General features: G+C 40.4%; 1 protein-coding gene across 2 annotated transcripts; it reads left to right on the top strand.

Moving 5' to 3' along the window:
- Nucleotides 1-179: 179 nt before the first annotated feature.
- On the top strand, nt 180-19,664 carry HERPUD2 (HERPUD family member 2). Of its 2 annotated transcripts, none has more exons than XM_081146433.1 (9): nt 180-537; nt 730-1,148; nt 7,256-7,333; nt 10,120-10,233; nt 12,871-13,025; nt 13,359-13,481; nt 17,219-17,542; nt 18,231-18,345; nt 18,795-19,664. In XM_081146433.1, exons 2-9 carry the CDS (start codon nt 1,002-1,004, stop codon nt 18,954-18,956), a joined length of 1,218 nt encoding a protein of 405 aa, XP_081002559.1. In that variant the 5' UTR covers nt 180-537; nt 730-1,001; the 3' UTR covers nt 18,957-19,664. The 2 variants fall into 2 exon arrangements, with proteins under 2 accessions (XP_081002559.1, XP_081002560.1); XM_081146434.1 differs by having other exon boundaries at nt 243-537; nt 10,123-10,233.
- The last annotated feature ends 428 nt before the right edge of the window (nt 19,665-20,092 follow it).

The raw sequence follows: 20,092 nt of genomic DNA, 5'->3' as shown, positions 1-20,092 counted from the left end.
GCCAGCTGAGCTGGTGGCGAGGCCCCGGCGGCTCCCCCTGCCGAGCGCCCCGGGGCGGTCTGGAGCTCCGCCCGGGTGTCCTAGGGAACCCTCGCGCGGCAGTGGTGGGCGGGGCGGACGAGCCGCGCGTCAGGTGGGCCGCGCGTGACGCACTTCCGGCCCTCGGCTTCCGGCTTAAAGGGGCCCGGACCTGGCTCACAACAACAACAAACCGTGCGCGCCGGCGGCACCGCCTCGGCTGCAGTCCCCGCCCTCCTGCCACCTGCCGCAGGGCCGCTCCTGGCCTCTTGGTGGCCGCCCTGCGCGCTCCCGCCCCGCTCCTGCCCTGCCCCAGGGACCGGGCGGGCAGCCGGCCGCGCCCTTCGGCCAACTTCTCCCGTTGCCCCCGCCGCCTCGCGAGACCCGCGCTGGCCGTGGCCGCCGCCGAGCAGCAGGAAGGGAGCGGCCGCCGCGCAGGACGCCCGGCCCGACCGTGCGGCCGGCTGCCCGACCTGGGCGCGGAGGGCGGTGGTGGCGGGCCGCGCAACCGTCTCTCAGGTACCTCTGCCCGGCGGGCCGGCCGCCCTGAGCCCCGGCCCCTCTCCAGCCGCGTGGCGGGGCCGGCGCGTCGGGGCCTTGTTGCGTCTCAGCTCGGGGGTCGCGGCGGGGGCGGGGCGGCGACTCCGGGCGTGGCGCCCCCACCTCTCCCTTCTTACCGATTTCTCTCTCTCCCCCCGGCCCCCTCCGTAGTCCCGAGTCCGGTGGAGCCTAGCGGAGCCCGGACCTGGCGGGGAACGCTGCACCCGCGGCCGGGCCCCCAGACCCCGCCGCCGCCACCGTCCATCATCCTTCGTACCGGCAATGGCCTTTGTATCGCCCGAGGCACTGGTGACTGACTTGGACGCGAAATATTAACCCGCTAGCTTCCGTCCCCATTCCAGTTGCGCCGGGAGGAACCACCTAGTCTCCGTTGGGCTCTTAACTGCTGCTCCTCCTGACTCTTTTCGGCTTTGGGGGGCACCATGGACCAAAGTGGGATGGAGATTCCTGTGACCCTCATCATTAAAGCACCGAATCAGAAATACAGTGACCAGACTATTAGCTGCTTCTTGAACTGGACCGTGGGGAAACTAAAAACGCATCTGTCTAACGTGTACCCTAGCAAACCAGTAAGTGTCTAAAAGCTGGGCGCAGCTGCCCTGGCCCGCAGCCTGTCTTGCCCTGGACTCACCTTCCCCTGGCTCACCCCTCCCCTCTTGAATCAAATAGGCCTCTTTTGGTAGACTGCGAAGAATTTGAGTTCCGAAGTTGAATGTGTCTCTTGAGTGTCTGAGGCATCATGAATATCTTCCTGATGAGGTTCAGTTAATAAGAGTATACAGAAATATCAAGGGACATAAGAATTGGTAGGCATAAAAAAAAGGACCATTTTTTCCGTGGACTTAAAATCATCAACCTAATATGGGATGACATGCATCCTTAAGAAAAAAAAAGATAAAGAAACACTTCAGTTCATATTAAAGCTTTTTTTGCTTTTTAGACTAAAATTCCGTTTTACTTTCAGCGCCTGGCCCAGAAAGTTGTTCACTGTTGAAGAGCAATTTTTTTCCTTGGAAATAAGTATGTGCCCCTATAAAAATTACACTTTCAAGGCTAGTATATGTGTTCTAAGAAGCAAAGAGTTACGAGTTTTAGAGTCACATTCCTCTGCCCCTCCCCTCCCTCATTTTTCTCCTGTACTGGACACAGAAATTTCATTAATTTAGAAGACAACAGCCCTTCAACTCCCTCTCTACCTCCACCATTTGGTACATCTTTTTTATTCCTTTCATATGGCCATTTGTAAATCAATGTGGCAGTGTTTTCCATTCTGAATTATATCTGGGTATTGCAAAGATAATCAATAAAATACGAAGAGTACAGCTCCATCTGTCCTCAGAGGTAGGTGTAAAAGGACATAGTTGATAATTAAGAAGGCTCGATAAGTAAAGAAGGCATTTGATCTACATTCAGATACTGATAAATTAGGACTGTTTCAGGTTATCATAGTCAGTTTAGATTTCTAGAATAATTACAGAAATATTGTGGCTTTTGCAAAAATAGGAGGTTTAGAAAAACAATTCTTAGTTGGCATTAGCTGTCAGCACCTTGTGATACAAATATTTTTAGTACAGGAAATAAAAACCCTGAGGTATTTGAGTACTTGGAATAAACTAGCTGGAACTCGAGTTTATTCATATCTTTTGTTTGAAAAAGTTTACACGGGATAAGAATTTGTTTTAAAAATTTCTGCTTTACAAAAGATTTCTTATTGCATATGGTTTGTTTTGCACATTTTGAAGTGGAAAATAGCTTTTCGGTCAGAACAGTCAGAATTTAAGGGAATAGACTTACATAGTACTATGTCCCAGTGTATATGCTCAAGGATGTACTCGTGAGGATCTTTGTATTTTAGTATTACACCAAAAAAGGGACTTGGTTTGCACTATGATAGACCAATAGTTCTCACTTTTCTAAAACTGTCTTCTTTTTGTAAAAATTTTCTAAGAGGAGTGAGAAGCCGGTCTGCCATTCCTGCACCACCCCTTGCAGTGCTAACCTTACAGTGCAGGGCTGTCCTTGCTCATGTGGGCCAGTCAGCTGCTGGAGACTGAGCTGTTGCCAACTTCTTTACACCCCACCTTCCTTACCTGCCTGCAGCTTGGACACACTAGAAATGCTTTTTGAGGCTGTACAAGTAATATGCAGCCTAGTAATTACCTAACTATGGCAAACCTGACATTTTCCCTTCTCCAGCAAGTCTTCTAGTGAATTGCAAAATCTGAAGGTTATTTCTAGGTTAATAGGAGTGAGTGGACCTGGGGGTGGGGCACCTGTGTTTATTTTCATAGAACTTCACTGAAAACTTTGTATGGTGATTAGATTTGACAGGCTTACATTCTAACTTATCACAGGAGAATTTGAAGTATCACAGTTGTTAAACAGACCTACTGTTTAATGATACCCCAAAGCCATAGGTAGTTTTGCAATGTAAGCAATGTTACATGACTAACATAATACATTACACAGGAAGTTTAGGTTCTCAGGACCACCCACAGTGACTACTTACCATTAATTCTGTGTTTGAGTATCTCAAGTGCTGTGTTGGTATTTAACAGAGATAATTTCTCATGCCTTGTTCCTTGCACATCTGCCTGGCGCAGAGTGGGTGGACTTGGAGGCAGAGTAGGGTTCCAGTACTTGGTAGAAGCACTTGTCTCCCAGTAAGAAGTAGAGAAGTTGACGGCTCTGGTCAACACTGCTCTTAACTGGGTCTGATGGGTCGCTAGTAGGTGGAGACTCCTTGGTCCCTGTGGGCAGTGGCTACTAGGAAAATAAATGAAAGCTGCTGGAGAGAAAAATAGAGATTTGAAATTGTCCTTTTAGGATCTCTATAAGGATAGGCCACGTGTCTACATGCTATTAACAGGATTCAGCAACAGTGTGTAAAATCTTTAGATTCTAATTTTAAGGTCATATATTGACTTGACTTAATCACAGGTAGTCTCCACATGGATATTTTAAGTTCAATCCCCTTGCCTCACTAAACCCACAATAAATATACTACTCCTCCCCCACCCAAGCACACTTTCTTGAGCTTCATTTATTTATTTAATTGGGATTTCATTGACCTGGCATTTGAATGTCTATATGCCAAGCATGAAGGTGATAGTAAGAGTCCTTTGCTCTTACGAAGCTCAGGTCTAGTGGGGGGATACAGAGACTCAACATGTCCCTCAGTTCAGGGTAGATTTCCTGTGTCTTGGCGCATCATACTGTTAAGTGAAAGCAATCAATTTCATTACTTAGGTCTTCTATACTCCTGTTAAGCTAGGGAGGTTTGTGCTGTGTTTTCAAATTGTTCCTTTGCTCTGAGATTCTGTTAGAAATGAAGAAACAGGAATAGAAGCAGTTGTATAAGTTCTATTCTGAAAATACAACATTTCAAAATCAAATTGCCTGACTTTCATTACCAGTGAAAATAGCTTGTGTAATATAATTTGAGGTTTTGTCTCTTGTAATTCCCTATTATTTTATTTAGGCAGGTCATTTAAAAACCCTATCTGCTTAACCACTTCTGAACTGTTGATTTAAAGGGGCTGTAATCCATACACGTAAAAAAAATTTTTTATTAGACTATTGTCATAAAATTTTAGTACATTAATTAGGAGGGTTTCATGTCATGTAGCAGGATAGTTCAAAATTTTAAAACTTTTTGAACAAAGGATATTAAATTGAGTGTGAAGACTGATGAAAAGTTAAAAGTTTTGAATGAATGTGGGTGAAAATTTGTTATATTTAACCCCTTTGTAGCCTTTTTCTAATGTCTTTTGGGAAAATAACAGTACTTTGAAGTTTGTTTAGTCATGCATCAGTGCTTTTTAAAATAGGGTTTTCCCAGAACTTCTCTTTTATGTTTTTCTCCTTTACATCATAAATACTAAATTGATAGACATGTTTGTATATAACTATTATAGTTATATTACTAAATAATAGTTAACTATTATTTAACTACTTTAACTGCCATTTACTAAGTGGTTACCATGTGTACCAGGCATTCTGCTTATTTTTTATTTAAATTTTATAAATGTTTTATCACATTCATTTCTCATCACACCTCATGATGTTAAGTTTTATTAGCTTTTTTCCCCTGCCCAAGTTCATAGAATTCTACGTAGTAGAATTTGAATTTGAACCCAAGTTTGTCTGACTTGCAAGCCTCAGCACTTAACCATTAAACTCACATTATATATGATGGTTGTGTGTAATAAGATTAAGAAAGGCCTTTTGAGACTTCACCATCTCAGTCATATTCTCTCAAATTAAAAGAACTATAAAAAGAGGTCTATGTGTTTAGATGGTTTGTCATCTAACAGCTGCAAAAGAGTGGATAACACAGCCTTAATACTGTTCTAATACATATCAACTTAGTGTACAGTTACTTCTGCTTATTTTGATAAATTATGGGGAAGATATGGGAACTTACTATCTTAAGACCTCAACGTGCTTTGCCTTGCCCTGTCTTCTCACATCCCTGCTGGCCTGTGTGAGCCATAGCAGGCAGTGTATTCTGGCATTCTCTGTTGTACGAATACTTGCTTTGTGAATGGCCTGTGAGGAAACAGCTAAGCAGGGAATGTCCCTTTGGAGCTCTAGAGGAAATTCTTCTTTGAGCTCTCTGTGCTGGTTTTGCTTACAGTTGTTGCAAGGAGATAAGGGGTAGAGACAGTTTGGGTAAGCTGCTTCCATTTATAGTGTTTCTGAATTTCCTGGGGCTTTAGGTGGGCTGAGTTTAGTGGGAGTGCAAGATGTGTTCCAGTACAAATCCACAGAATTCATTTCCCACAGAAATGATGTTTTGTGCATGTCTTGGGAACAGCTCTTTAAAGCTGTATGCAAGTCTGAAATGTTAGTAGTTACTACTTTCAAGGGACTTGGGTCATAGTGCTTTGAATTAACATATAAGTTGTAGATTGCTTTTACTGAGCTACTTGGTTATGTTGAAGTTGGATATATTAAGAACATGATTTTTTAAGCCATACATAATTATGAGAGACCCATTTAGTCCTTCACATAAAAAAGTGTAATCTTTTGATACCAACTAGGGGAGTTTTAGAAATAAAAAGTGTTGCTGGCTTTGTAAAACTCAACGACCAGACTCTTGGGAATATTTAACATGATTTAGGGTTGCATATAGTATTTTAGCTGGTTTTGATATCTGATTAAATGTTGAAAAGTCAGATACTTTAGATAATATATGTAAACCTTGTAGAAAGAGAAAAATCTTCCACAGTTTATGATTGAATTTTGCATATTGTATTAGCCAGTGAGCTTTCCTCACCTTGCCTTTTAGCAGTGTCTGTTTAGTGGGTAGCAGAGTTTTTTGGGTCAGCTGGTTAAGCAGCTGTTTTTTAGGGGTGGTGTGGGTCTGTCTCTAGGCTACTCAGAGTCCCATCAAGGTGTTTCCAGCTTGGTAATTTAGCTAGCCATGAAAGAACTGGGAGAGAATATGCAGGTAGGGTATCTTGAGTTGGGAACGAGCTTGGCATATTGGAGATCTAAGTGAATGCCAGTATGGCTAGTGAGTGAGGTGGAAAGGATACCATCAGAGGAGGCTGGAGAGAAACAGAAACCAGATCTGCTGGGACTGACTGACTGGTGATGGTAAGGAATTAGGTTTAAATCCAATGTGGTGGGAATCCATCATAGTGACAGGGTTGATTTACATTTTTAAAAGATGTGTCTTACTGTACTCTCCTTTTCTCTAATATTCATCCCAATTCAATTTTTACCCTACTGTCCACCAAGATTGCTTTTAACAAGACCGCTAGGGATTTCCATGTTGCACGATACTCTGAGGGAGTACAAAAATAAATAATAAATAGGACAGAATGAAAGAAGGACACTGAATAATAACAAAAGCTTGGAAATACTCAAATATCCATTAGTAAACAGTAGCACTTCTATATGATGAAGCATTACACACCTATCAAAAAGAATGGGGACGACATCCTAATACTGCTAAGGCGTAATCTCCAGGGTATATTAGTGAGAGGATGGGGCACATAAGATTAGGTAGAGTGTACTACTTTTTATGTGAGAAAATAAGGGAAATGCTTGCTTATATTTGGATTTGTTCTGTTAAAAAGAAATGGTGGAAGGGTAATTCAAAATTAGGGAGTGGGCAGAAACAAAACCTTTTTCAGTGTACCTCATTCTATAATTTTTACTCTTTTGCCATATAATTTTAAAAAAGTAAATAACAAAATGTAATCCCTCAATGGCAACACAATAATTTAATGTCAGGATGGTGACATAACTGGGAGAGGAATTATCCCAAGTAATTTTGAAACACAGTATTTCTAGTGGGATATATGTAAGGACAGAAGAAAGCCACAAGAAATCGTAAACTTCATCCGATTTTGTTCCTATTTTGAAATTGTGTATAGTAGGATAAAGCATATAAGTAACTTTGCTAATGGCATATTTTGTTTGTTAATGTCATTAACAAACTTAGTAATTATGTGTATTTTATTCTGTCTACAATAAATATGCTACCATTTGCTGAATTCTTAATGTCTTAAGTGGAATTTTGAAAAACAGAATTCTTAAAATATGTCAGTTTTCTGCTTATTTGTGCCTAAAGGGAGTTTACCCATATTTAGGCATGTTATTCCCAGCATTTATTTTGTATAATTAGAAAAAGTTGAATTCTTTTCTTTGTCCCATTTCTTAGTTGACGAAGGATCAGAGATTGGTGTATTCGGGCAGACTGCTTCCCGATCATCTGCAGCTGAAAGACATTCTCAGAAAAGTAAGCAGATTTCTAACACTACTCCATACCCAACACAGCCAGAGTGTGGGAGGAGATTTGTTCTGGAATTTTATCGATATCCAACCAGTTCAGTTTTTAGATACTTAAAATCAACCCAAGGTAGCATAACTTGTAAACATGAACTAGGAAGTAAAGAACAGAATGATAGATTCCGGTTAGTTTAGGTAGCAGTTTTGTATATCTATCTGATAGCTACATCTGCACGAGGACCATGTGCTTGTGTTCAGGTAGCTGACATTTTGTGTAGGAAAACTATCTGCTTATCCGTGGTGCAGGAGTAGAGTGTTCAAGGAGCGGTGAAGGATTTCCACTGAGAACAGTCTCCTCTCTTTTATCCCTTTTGACCAAACTGCATGACATTTTAATACAAGTTGCTTGGGTTAGGAGTCTAATTTCAGGGCAAGAAAGAGAAGGAAGCCCAATTGGTCTATCAGTTAGTGACCTTGAATGCTGGTGCTTAGAGCAAAAATATATTTCAATAAGATTTTCACAATTATCTGGAATGCTGTTTTTTTTTTTAATGGCAGCTTTTAACTCATGTTTATTTACAGAATTTATACTTTTATAACATTTCTGCATTTACGATGCTGCTTTTTGTTTATGGATATATAGCTTTGATATTTTGCTTTAGATATTTGGCTTAGCTCTTAATGTTGTCTGGACTGATCTAGGAAATTTGTGTACTCTCCTTGTTTATGATCATCTGAGAAACTTTAAGAAGTCTTATACCAGTATATTCCTTCTGTTTAGATAGTTGACATTTTAACTTTGCCAGTGTGACTTCTTACTGTCATTTTCATTTTAATCATGTAGTTTCAGTTTGCCAAGGTGGTTTAATAACTTCTTTCTCTCTCAAAGATAGTGGAATTTGCGGCAGATTTTCTATCTTTTTAAAGATAGTTTTAGATTAATAGCAAAATTGAGCATAAAGTACAGATTTCACTTATCTCCCTGCCCCCACACCTGCTCAGGCTCCCCACTGCCAACATTCCATATTAGAGGGGTACATTGGTTACAGTTGATGAACCAACATTATTGACACATCATTGTCACCCAAAGCCCATAGTTTACATTAGGTTTCCCTCTTGGTGTTGTACATTCTGTGGGTTTGGACAAATGTATAATGACATGGGTTCACCATTAGAGTCTCATACAGAATAGTTCACTACCCTAAAAATCCTGTGCCTCACCTGTTCATTTTTCTCCGTTTTTATGCTTAAAAACATTGCTGCCATATACTCTTTGAAATAGAAATTCATTTTATTATTTTAACCCAAAGATGGCAAGTTCACACACGAATACTTTTTAAAAGGTTCTCGCTGTCAGAAATGGTTTCCTACCAGAAGACTTAAAATAAAAATGCTCAGTCAAAGGACTGTTGGCCCCTGATAGAAAACATTTTGAATAGTTTGTTTGCATTTTGAATAGATCTTTGAACTGCTTTTGTTAAAGTCAGTGTCGCCCCTTCTTTTTTCAATTAAATGCTGCCATTAGTTTTACCTGTTGTTATAAAATGCTTTATAGAAACATTCCCCAAAGGTGAACGAGTACTATGAGTTAATTCAATTAATATGACTTTTGAAACCAGGGTGCTTTTTACTGTTCTGTGTTCTGAAGCAGCGGGGGTACAGTGTGAATCACGAGTGCTCCTGTCTGCCTTGCTAGGCACATCTCAAGTCAGATTGTCTCTGGAGGTGCCTCTTAGCATCCTAACCCCATTAACTTCTTTCTTTAAACTAGAGCAGCTGTAGTTGTGCTTCTCAGTTCTGTGCAAAAGACTGTGTTGTATATTTCTCCAGTTGTGCTCTGATGCACTAGTCTGGTCTTGTAGCAGCGTCATGAGCCTCTTTAGGGGAAGGGCTGGTTCTTACTGTTCTGGGATTCACCTCAGAATTAAGCACAATTCTAGGTTTGGCAGGCAGTTGACAAATTCTGTTTCTGGTCGCCTTGTCCTCTTTCTCACGACTAGGCATCTTCCCTGTCCTCCTTCATCATACTCTGTTTCTTCTTTCTCTAAGTTACTCAGCGGTCCCGTATTCTCTGCCCTCTAATTCTCTTTCCTTTCTGCACCTTACTTCCTCGCTTCGCGCCTCAGCGTAAGTACTCAATCGTGAAGTTACAATGTCAACCGAATCATTACTGGAATATTTTTCTTCAGTCATAGTTGTGGGTTTATGGAAACACAGGAACTTTTTACAAAATATGGTTCAAATCTGTGTTCTATTTAAATATAAGTATTGTGGATAAAACCAGTGTTTGACCTAAAAAATAAACTAGAATCCTCGCTAAAATGAAGGCAAATGAAATTATGGTGAAATTATTTGAGTTTCTTTATTATAGCTGCAGAGTCTAAGTAATGGAAATGTTTTTATGACTCAAAGTGTGCAGGTCTAAGCTTCAGCGACTGTTCCAGTTCTGATATCAAGGCGCTGGATGTTTTTATGTTGAAATAGTAGGGCGCACTGACACGGCTTTATAGCACTGCGTGCTTCCAGACTCCTCTGTAGACAGAGTAGTCGCTTTTCATACAGCAGTTACTGAGTATTTAGACCATTTTCCCAGCATGGAGAAAATACAGAATTTATGAGGGCTCCAAATTCTAAAATGGCAAATTCACCTTCAAATGACAACAATTTCTTACTAATAAATGGCTGTGCTAGAAAGGAACTTAAGTTTTGAGTTAAGTGTTTCAGCTTCGCTGCTGCTGACGTTTTGACTGTGCATTCCCAGTGCTGCCCTTTCAGTGTGACCTTCTTCAATTTTAGCAGGATGAGTATCATATGGTTCATCTAGTGTGTACTTCCCGGACTCCTCCCAGTTCTCCGCAGTCCAGCACCAGTAGAGAAGATCATGAAGCGTCGGTGTCCAGCAACAGTTCTGTGAGTGGTTTGGGAGGAGTGAATGTTGACGTTTACTGATTATCCTTTTTGTCTCTAAAAACTTAAGTGGAAAAAAACCACACAGAACAATTGGAGCTTGTGGGTTGTGAAATTGTGTTTTGAATGGCCTGAGTCAGGCATTTAAACTTTGTTTTTAGAAATCCAGTATACAGTGTTATCTGTTGAAACCTGTCCCCTGTATGCAGGTCAGTAATAGATCTAATCTTCAGGAGTTTAATTACTAAAATAATAAGAAAACAGAATTATGACATGGTTATATAATATAAACTCTAAGGCCACTAAAGATTCAGAAATATTTAAAGTGTTGAATATAGTATATTTTATTCAAAGTGGATTAAGTTATTTCAGTTTTAAGTATGCTAAATCCTCTTAGGCAGGTTTTTTATTTTTTTATTTTTTATGTTTAAATATTTTTAGAAAAAGGGGGGGGAGAGAGAGAGAGAAACATTGACTGTTTGCCTCCTGCACACCCCCTACTGGGGATCTGGGCATGTGCCCTGACTCGGAATCAAACTGTCTACCTTTCAGTGCACAGGACGACACCCAACTTCCTGAGCCACACTGGCTGGGGCAAGAATTTTATTTTTAAAAAATGACTGGATTTGGGCATGCATTTCAGCTGCAGGAGGAAAAATTATTTAACCTACTCAGCTCTTTCAGACTTGAGTATTCATTTCTCCCACCTTTTTCATTTGCCTAAAATTGTTCTGGAAATTTTTCTTAATAGTTAAACTTTTCAACTTAGACATCCTCTACAAGTTTTAGACACTGTCCCAAATCCTTTTACTTTAAATTATTTTTAGTTTCCCATAAAAGCTTTATATGGCACCTTTGAAGGTGAGAGAAAAGAATTGGCTGAGTGGAAGGCTTGCTCTAAACTTCATGGGCAGGGACTTCTATACCGCTAAGTATACTTTCCTTCTCGGCAAGAGTCAAGCCGAAGTGTAAGGAGGGGATGCGTGGAGGATCTTCCAGTAGATACTAGTTAACTGCTTCTTTAAGAACTAGATCCTCTAGTTGCTCTATTTCATTAGTATGTCCTCATTGGTAAGTATTTTCTAGTACCAGTTGTGGGAGCTTAGCTTACATTAAACTGAACTGTGTTTTGTCAGTAAACCAAGGGCCTGGATCTGTTTCCCACCCTGCACCGGAAGAGACGGCATAGGCACCTGCAGGAAGTGCTGTGTGTAGGCGTGGGACACAGTTGTGTTGCTCCACTTCTTGTTGAGAAAAAAGCCTCTGGCTTGTCTAGTGGTTCCTCAGCCATGATTTCCTGTCCTTAGTATATGTATTCAGTTTTTCAAGGTGTATTATAGAAATCTGAAATGTATCAAAGGCAAATAAAGTTGAATTCCATTCAGTGTTTTATGACAGAAATTTCATTGGGATTTGAAAATGTCCTAAAAATCTAGTCATGAAAGTATTGTCTAAGAAGGTCAGAAATTCTTAGTTCTAGAGAAATTAGGCTGGGCTGCCAAGTGACTAGACCTTTCCTCTATTAATTTTTAATTAACCACCTTTTAATGGTTCATTTAATGAGAAATCTTGCCAAAAAAGAAGTCTTTCCGAGTATCAGACTCTCTAGTAAGATGTTTGGTATCTCTTTTGTGTGGAGTAACATACTAAAGAAAGCTTTTGTTAGTTTTGCAAAAGACCAGTGTCCTTGGGACCTTTTACATGGCAGGACGTAGGAAGGTACACATGCTAAAAAGACATCCTGTCGGAAGGTAGTGCAGCTAAAACACAATTTTAACAAACTTGGATGTTCACATTATACTGTACCCAAGTTTTTTAAGCTGAAGAACTATAATTTATATAAAATATACTTGTGTTTTAAATTTACGTAAGACACTTGATAAACTATTTTCAGATAGTAACAAGGTGGGGTGATCTTCAAGGGATTTTATTGTTTAAAGTTGTTGAGTCTGGGGAGCTTCTGACATCATTGGAGCATGAGAATTTAAACATCCTGATTGTTATCCTGTTCATTTAAGAAAAACAACAATATTTGTTGGTGGTATCTATAAACAAGTTCAGAATGGAAATGAATCTTAAAAATCTAGTTCAATCTTGCTTTTTGTAGGAAAGCTGAGACTCAGAGGTTAAGTGAAATTTTAAGGTGATGTTCCTTGTTAATGTCAGAGATAATACCAGATTCTAGATCTTCTGATTGCTAGCATATTCCTCATAATTTTAAACCAGTGTGTTACTAACAGCATGTTATACAGTACCTGCCACATAGTGACTGTTTAAATGACACAGTAATTAGTACCATTATTGAGCACGTTCTAAGTTTAGGCATCGTGAAAAGAACTTTGCATGTAATTTAATCCTCTCAATTCTCTGTGCTCTTTTTTGTATACAATTACTCCACTACTTAGCCTTTTCTAGTTGGTAAATGAACTGTTAAGCAATTTTTATTTTTCTGAACTCTTTAGTCTCATCAGAATTAAAGTATCTACCTATTATGCCGGGCACAAGATTCAAATTAGTAAATTCCTAAAATTCACTCTTTGCAGAGGGATTTCATAAGTACGTTTTTAGCAACATGTTTATAATCTCATGATTGTAAGGAATTAAATCTTCTTGAAAAAATAGTTATGTTTCTGTTTGTAGAATTCAGATCAGTCAGGATCATCAACTCCATCATCCAGTCAAGAAACCTTGCCGTTAGCTGTCAGTCCTTCCTCCGAAGGATTGAGGCAGCGTACCCTTCCCCAAGCACAGACCGACCCCGCACAGAGTCACCAGTTCCCGTACGTAATGCAAGGGTGAGTGAATTCCTGGAAGCTGTGGCTGCCTCAGAATCTATTTTTCCTCACTGTCATGGGAGCCCTCTGCAGTAATCCAAAGTGCATTTGGAATTTATTCCTGTACCTGAGTACATATTTTGAGAACTAGAGGGTTAAGGAGAGCAGTGCTATTGAAAGCTGCTCATACATCAGAATCATTGAGGACTATATTAGTTTTTAATGTCTGTGCTAATCATCTGGGGATCTTGTTAAGATGCACATTCTGATTCAGTAGGATGACTTATAGTTCAGAAATGAAATGCTTTTAACATCTAAAGCATTCAAAGACATGTCTTTATTTCTTTATGGCAGAAATGTAGATAACCAACTTCCTGGGCAAGCTGTTGCAGCCGGATTCCCAGTGTACCCCGCGCTCAGCCCGCTGCAGGTGCTGTGGTGGCAGCAGATGTACGCTCACCAGTATTACATGCAATAGTAAGGGAATTTCAGTTCCTTTTGTTACTCACTGTGTTATTTGCTTTATTTTCTGTTTGTATCCTAAGTAACTTGATTTGGGATTGTATTTACTGATGTATTTCACTAGCTTTTAAAAATTATTATGAGGAGTTCACCAACATCTCAGCAGATACTTTTTAAAAAAATCAATTGGCTATTTCCCTGCTGAACATAGATGCTAAAATCTTCAATAAAATATTAGCAAACTGAATCTAGCAATACATTAAAAAGGATCATACACCATCATCAACTCGAATTTATTCTGGGGATGCAAGGATGGTACAATATCTACACGTCATGAATGCGATACACCATGTAAATAAAATGAAGGACAAAAAACCACATGATCTATCAATAGATGCAGAAAAGCATTTGACCAAATCCAGCACCCATTTATTTATTTATTTTTAAAATATGTCTTTGTTGATTTCAGAGAGAGAGACAGAGAGAGAGAAGCATCAATGATGAGAGAGTGTCATTGATTGGCTGCCTCCTGCATGCCCCCTACTGGGGATCAAGCCCACAACCTGGGCATGTGCCCTGATTGGGAATCGAACCCCGACCTCCTGGTTCATAGGTTGACACTCAAGCACTGAGCCACACCGGCGGGGCCCAGCACCCATTTATGATAAAAGCTCTCAGTAAAGTGGAATTAGAGGGAACATACCTCAATGTAATAAAGACCATATATGACAAAACCCATAGCCAACATCATACTCAATGGGCAAAAACTACAAGTGTTCCCCTTAAGATCAGGAACAAGACAGGGATGTCTACTTTCACCACCCTTATTCAACATAGTACTGGCAGCCCTTGCTACAGCAATCAGACAAGAAGAAATAAAAGGCATCCAAATTGGAAAGGAAGAAGTAAAACTGTCATCATTTGCAGATGACATGATACTTTAAATAGAGAACCCTAAAGATTCCACCATAAAACTACTAGAACTCAGTAAAATAACAGGATACAAAATAAATATTCCAGAAATCAGTTGCATTTTTGTACACCAATAGTGAACTATCAGCAAGGGAAACTAAAAAAATAATCCCATTTACAGTTGCTTCAAAAAAGAATAAAATACCTAGGAATGAATATAACCAAGGATTGAAAAGACCTGTACCCAGAAAATTATAAGACACTGAAGAAAGAAATTGAAGAAGATACAAGTAAGTGGAAGCATATACCACGCTCATGGATAGGAAGAATTAACATTGTTAATAGGTCCTTACTACCCAAAGCATTCTACAGATTCAACACAATTCCTATCAAGATACCAATGGTATATTTCACAGAACTAGAGCAAATATTCCAAAAATTTATATGGTACTTCTTCTGGACTCCTGTGCATTCATTTAACACTCCAGCTTCTCTTTAATGTTCTCGCCTGTTTCTGTGATTTTGTTTTCATCTTCATTCTTTTGATCTTTCTGATCACTCATTCTGTGTTCTGTGATAGTCCTCTACATGGCAGCATTTCTCGTTCAGTTAGATGTGTTTGTGTACCTACCGTATGCCTGTGATAGTCGGTCTGGTAGGCAAGACAGGATTCAGTCCTGAGCCATCCTCTTGGGTTTCTTTCTTCCGTGGCCTTATTGTTAGCTCTCTGTGGATGACTCCTGGTTCTTTATCTCCTGTGCTTCATCCTGAATCTCCACCCAATTGCTGGAAGAGCTACGCAGGGAAATTTGCCTCTTCCCTAAATTCAGTGTGTCTAAAATTTGATCCACTGTGCTCTTAAGTGCCTTCTTCCTGACTTCCTGTCAGTGACACTGCCTCCCTCTCTCTTTTTTTTTTTTTTTAATATATCTTTATTGATTTCAGAGAGAGGAAAGGAGAGGGAGAGAGCGAGCTAGAAACATCAGTGATGAGAAAGTCATTGATTGGCTGCCTCCTGCACGCCCCCAACTGGGGATCGAGCCTGCAACCCAGGCATGTGCCCTGACCGGGAATCGAACCCTGATCTACTGGATCCTAGGTCCATGCTCAACCACTAAGCCATGCCCGGCCGGGTGACACTGTCTCTTAGTCATCCTCCAAGCTCATACTCAGCTTGAATTCTGCTTCTCTTATCCCTGAACCCAACACATGACCCAGATGAGTTAACGTGGTTTTTAGCTTCCGTCCTTCCTCTGTATCTTACTTCCAGTGGACCCACTTTATTGTCATGGCTCTTTCTCCTAATAGGCTCTTTACTATATTTCATCCAATCTGCCAGGTTAACTTGCTCAACACAGAATCGAGTCAGTCATTCCCCATCCCCCCAAGAAATTGATGGCTCTCCTGTCTGCAGTGTGAAGTCTGTACCTGTCCTTCCTCTAGACCTTCTCCCATGAAGCTAACGTGCGTTATGAACCTTGTATTCCCATGTTCTCTTGCATGACCCCAGGCAGGCTGTTCATGCCTTACCTGTTGCCATGGTAATAGTTACCATTTGAGGAACTGCTTTGTGCTTAGTACCCTACTAGATGCTTACACCCCTGTGTCATTCATACTCTGACAAGGACTGTGTAAGATAAGTGGGGCTTTTATTCTAGCTCGCTTTTAAATCATATAATTTGTGTATATCATTCAACTTTTGAGCCTCAAGTTCTCACATTTTATGAATAACTCATCTATGAATTCAGAGTATCTCTGAGGTAGCAGAAGTTTTGGAACTAAAAAGCCCTAAACAGATACAAGGTCTTAGCGTACAGGTTAAAAAAGGCTTTTGTAGCCTAGGAAACTTCTGTTTCATTTTATTTTGGTATCTTGATTTTTAAACTTTTGATTGTAGAAAAATTTCAACATATAAAAAAATAGAGTAGTAAAATGAACACTGTGTACTTATCACCCAGTTTCAGTGTTTATCAGTCATGGCAGTGTTGTTTTATAACTTTCTCCTATACTGCATAATTTAAATTCCAGATATATCATTTTTTGATTAAACTTCAGGACCATAATTCTTTATAAGTTGACAAAGGGTCTCTACCAGTGGTCCCCAGGCGAAGTTCCCAAAAGTCAGGGTTGGGGCTGAGGGGTTGTTATCTGGAATCTAGTTACTATCTCAGAATGCTAATACAAACCATTTCTCACTGGCAGTGGGTACACAGGGTAATGACTGATGTACTTTTTAGAAAAATCTTTGGAAACCTGGGTCTGAGGGGGAGGTGGTGGGTGTGGGGTATTCATTCCCTATAGAATGACAGAAGGGGCCATTAGTGGAAAGAGATCTGGACATTACCTTAAAATATTTAGTGAAGGTCCGGCCGGGCATGGCTCAGCGGTTGAGCGTCGACCTAGGATCCAGGCGATCAGGGTTCGATTCCTGGTCAGGGCACATGCCCGGGTTGTGGGCTTGATCAATGACTCTCTCATCATTGATGTTTCTATCTCTCTCCCTCTCCTTTCCTCTCTCTGAAATCAATAAAGATATATTTAAAAAAAAAAAAAATTTAGTGAAGGGGAGAAAACAGTGATTCACACGGCTGTTCTTACCCCGCTTCCCCTCCATGTTCCACGGCCAGGCCGAGAGCATCCCTCCCTGAGCCACACCTGCCACAGTCTTGGTCCAGCTTTTCACTGAGATTTGTGCTCACCTAAGAAACGGGCAGGGGCAGCGATAGTCCATATCAGGTTTATGAAAAGTACATAGGGCTTACCCAGGAAGTTTTGAAAAATAATCATATAGTGTGATAAAGGTCTTCCCTTTTTGATATTTATTTTGGTGACTCTTCTAGTCAAGCTGCAGTTTCAGCTCAGGCCACATCAAATGCCACCCCCACCCAGCCTGCGCCTCCACAGCCTCTGAATTTGGCACACGTTCCTGGAGAAGAACCCCCACCAGCCCCCAACCTGGTGGCCCAAGAAAACCGACCCCTGAATGAGAATGTGCAGATGAACGCGCAGGGGGGCCCGGTGCTGAATGAAGACGACTTCAATCGTGACTGGCTGGACTGGATGTACACCTTCTCCCGTGCGGCCATCCTCCTCAGCATCGTGTACTTCTACTCTTCTTTCAGCCGCTTTGTCATGGTCATGGGAGCCATGCTGCTGGTTTATTTGTGAGTCACGTTCATTACTTTTCTGTGGTTCCTTTTAATGACTTTGAAACTGTGTCAGTGCAGCACATGACACATGGTCGTGTCTCATGAATGTTGGGTGAGGGACTGTGAATGTTGCATTTCATAGGTCTGGCATCAGAAGCAAACCAGGTTATGTTAGTGAGAACATTTATCAGAATTGTCTAGAAGCAAATTTTCCCTTTATTGTCATTTATAAAAATTGTTAATTTAACTAAATGTGCTCCATCAATTATTTAGAACTTGAGGAAGTATATAATTCATTCTTGTACAAGGATGTTCTTTTTAATTATGGTCATCCATAGTAAGTCCTGTAGGCACAAGTCAGGCTTTTTTCTTCATAACTTTGCCTGGGCCCCTGGTTCCCCAAGAAGCAAACAAATTATCTAGTTGAATTTCATTTTGAAAAATAGCAAAAAAGATTTTATGACTCCTGCCATGTTCTCATGCCTAGCAGAGAGCCAGTTAAGCCCCTGATAGACTTTTTGACTGAAATTGATTTCTGTTTGCTGTCATTGCTTTGAGAGGGACAGTTCTAAGCCTACAGTGGGCGACATGGTCCTTTCATTTAATATTGTTCTAGTCATTTTTCTCTTGTAGGACACTAATATTTCATAATTTCACAAATAAAATCAGTTGTGGCTTATTTTCTTTTCATTTTACCAAACAGACACCAAGCTGGGTGGTTTCCTTTTCGGCAAGAAGGCGGCCAGCAGCAGGCTCCCAACAATAATGCTGACGTGAATGACGGGCAGAATGCAAACAACCTAGAACTTGAAGAAATGGTACGCTAATGAGGTTTTGTGTACTTTCAATGTAGGTGTGTCCTCAGCGTTGTCTAGGGAGGGCCAGCGTGGTGAAAGAGTCTCGGGGTGTCCATGAGTATTCGTGGAACAACACGTGCAGAAGGTTATCCATACACTGCGTGGTGCCATCTGGGAGAACTTGGTCATGTGTTAGACTTTGTTGGAAGAACTCATGTTCCTTCACAGCTACAGAGAGGACGATGCACAGAGGAGAATTTAGTGCAGTACGTAGGCAGTTACCCTTGAACGCGAACACCAAGGAATCGTCAGTTGGGGTTTCCCAGAGACTCCCACAGACCAGCTGGGTACCTCTTTGACGTTTCATTGTCGTGTTCCTTCTCACAGGGAAGTCCTGAACGCTCCTCTTCTGGCCTAAGTGCTTGCTGGCTGCTTAATCACTTAGGAGTATTTCTTGTTTTGTTTGAAAGGAGCGTCTCATGGATGATGGGCTTGAGGATGAGAGTGGAGAAGATGCAGGGGAAGATGCGGGTGCGCTCCAGAGGCCGGGACTGGTGGCGGCAGCGTGGTCTTTCATCACCAGCTTCTTCACTTCACTGATACCGGAGGGGCCTCCCCAGGTTGCCAATTAGATCTGGAAAACTGCCAGCTGCAGGGAGGGTCTGGCTTTAGGACCGTGACTTAAATAACAGTGCAATTTCAAAAGAATTATTACTTTCTTTTCACCATCATGTACAGAGGTGTTTTTTTTTCTTTAAGCTTCTCATGCATACGAATAGTTTAAGCACAAATGGACTACTAAATGTGTGATTTTTTTTTTTTTTATATATAAAAGATCCTAACAGAACATAGCTTAACAACATTGGTCTTCCAGGTTTTATTAATTTCAACTATGTGTATTATACCAGGCAGACCTATATGTCCATCTTATTTCTTTAAAGAGCTGCTTCACATGTGTCTATAATAGCCCAGCCCTTTAATGTGTAATTTGAATAAATATTATCTATTTTCTGTGAATTATCCTAAAAGTTTTAAACAGAATGACCTCATAGTTTTAAAAAAGATTATTATTTACCTAAAATGTGCTAGTAGCATCTTGCCCAGCATAAAGCAATAAACTTCTCAATAATCTTAATTTTGACATTTGAATAGATAATGGGAACTTTCTATTTTAAGGGCAAGTATCCCATTGATTGGAATTCGTAACTTAAAAAAAGGCAGCTCTTCAATGGAATTAATAGTGATATAAAATGTTTGATATAAGCAGTACTTTTATAAAATAAGATATGCTGGAAATAATTCCCTGTAATTTTTTTAAATAAAAGGTCAATTATGGTAAACTGTCTTATGGGATATTTGTTTAAACTCTTCAGTAATGTATGCATTATGTGCAGAAATTTATATAAATGTAAGTAGTAGTTGGGAAAGGTTGCTGAAGTCTTCAAGGCCTTTTTCACCTTGTTCCATTCCAGATGGAGATCTAGCTCTCAGGTGGTGTGAAACCTCAATAGGTTTTTTTAAAAAAAAATTCCTGTGTAAGCCAATTCAGTATGTCATACGAAAGGAGTAAGTTTCCTGCAGGGAAGCTGATTAAAATTGAACAAATGAGGATGGGAAGACTTACCATAGACAAACATTATCTTACATGAAATGTATCACACAGTTACAACAGAGAAAAATAGAAGACTAAGAAGACATCCATGAGTTATTCTCTAGGTTGTTTACTTACAATGATAATGGTGACATTTCAAGGGATATCTGGTTTACC

This window comes from Miniopterus schreibersii (genome assembly GCF_964146895.1).
Source record: "Miniopterus schreibersii genome assembly, chromosome: 9".
Taxonomy (NCBI): domain Eukaryota; kingdom Metazoa; phylum Chordata; class Mammalia; order Chiroptera; family Miniopteridae; genus Miniopterus; species Miniopterus schreibersii.
Note: the sequence above shows the minus strand (reverse complement) of the source record. Positions and strands in the feature narration are given on the sequence as shown.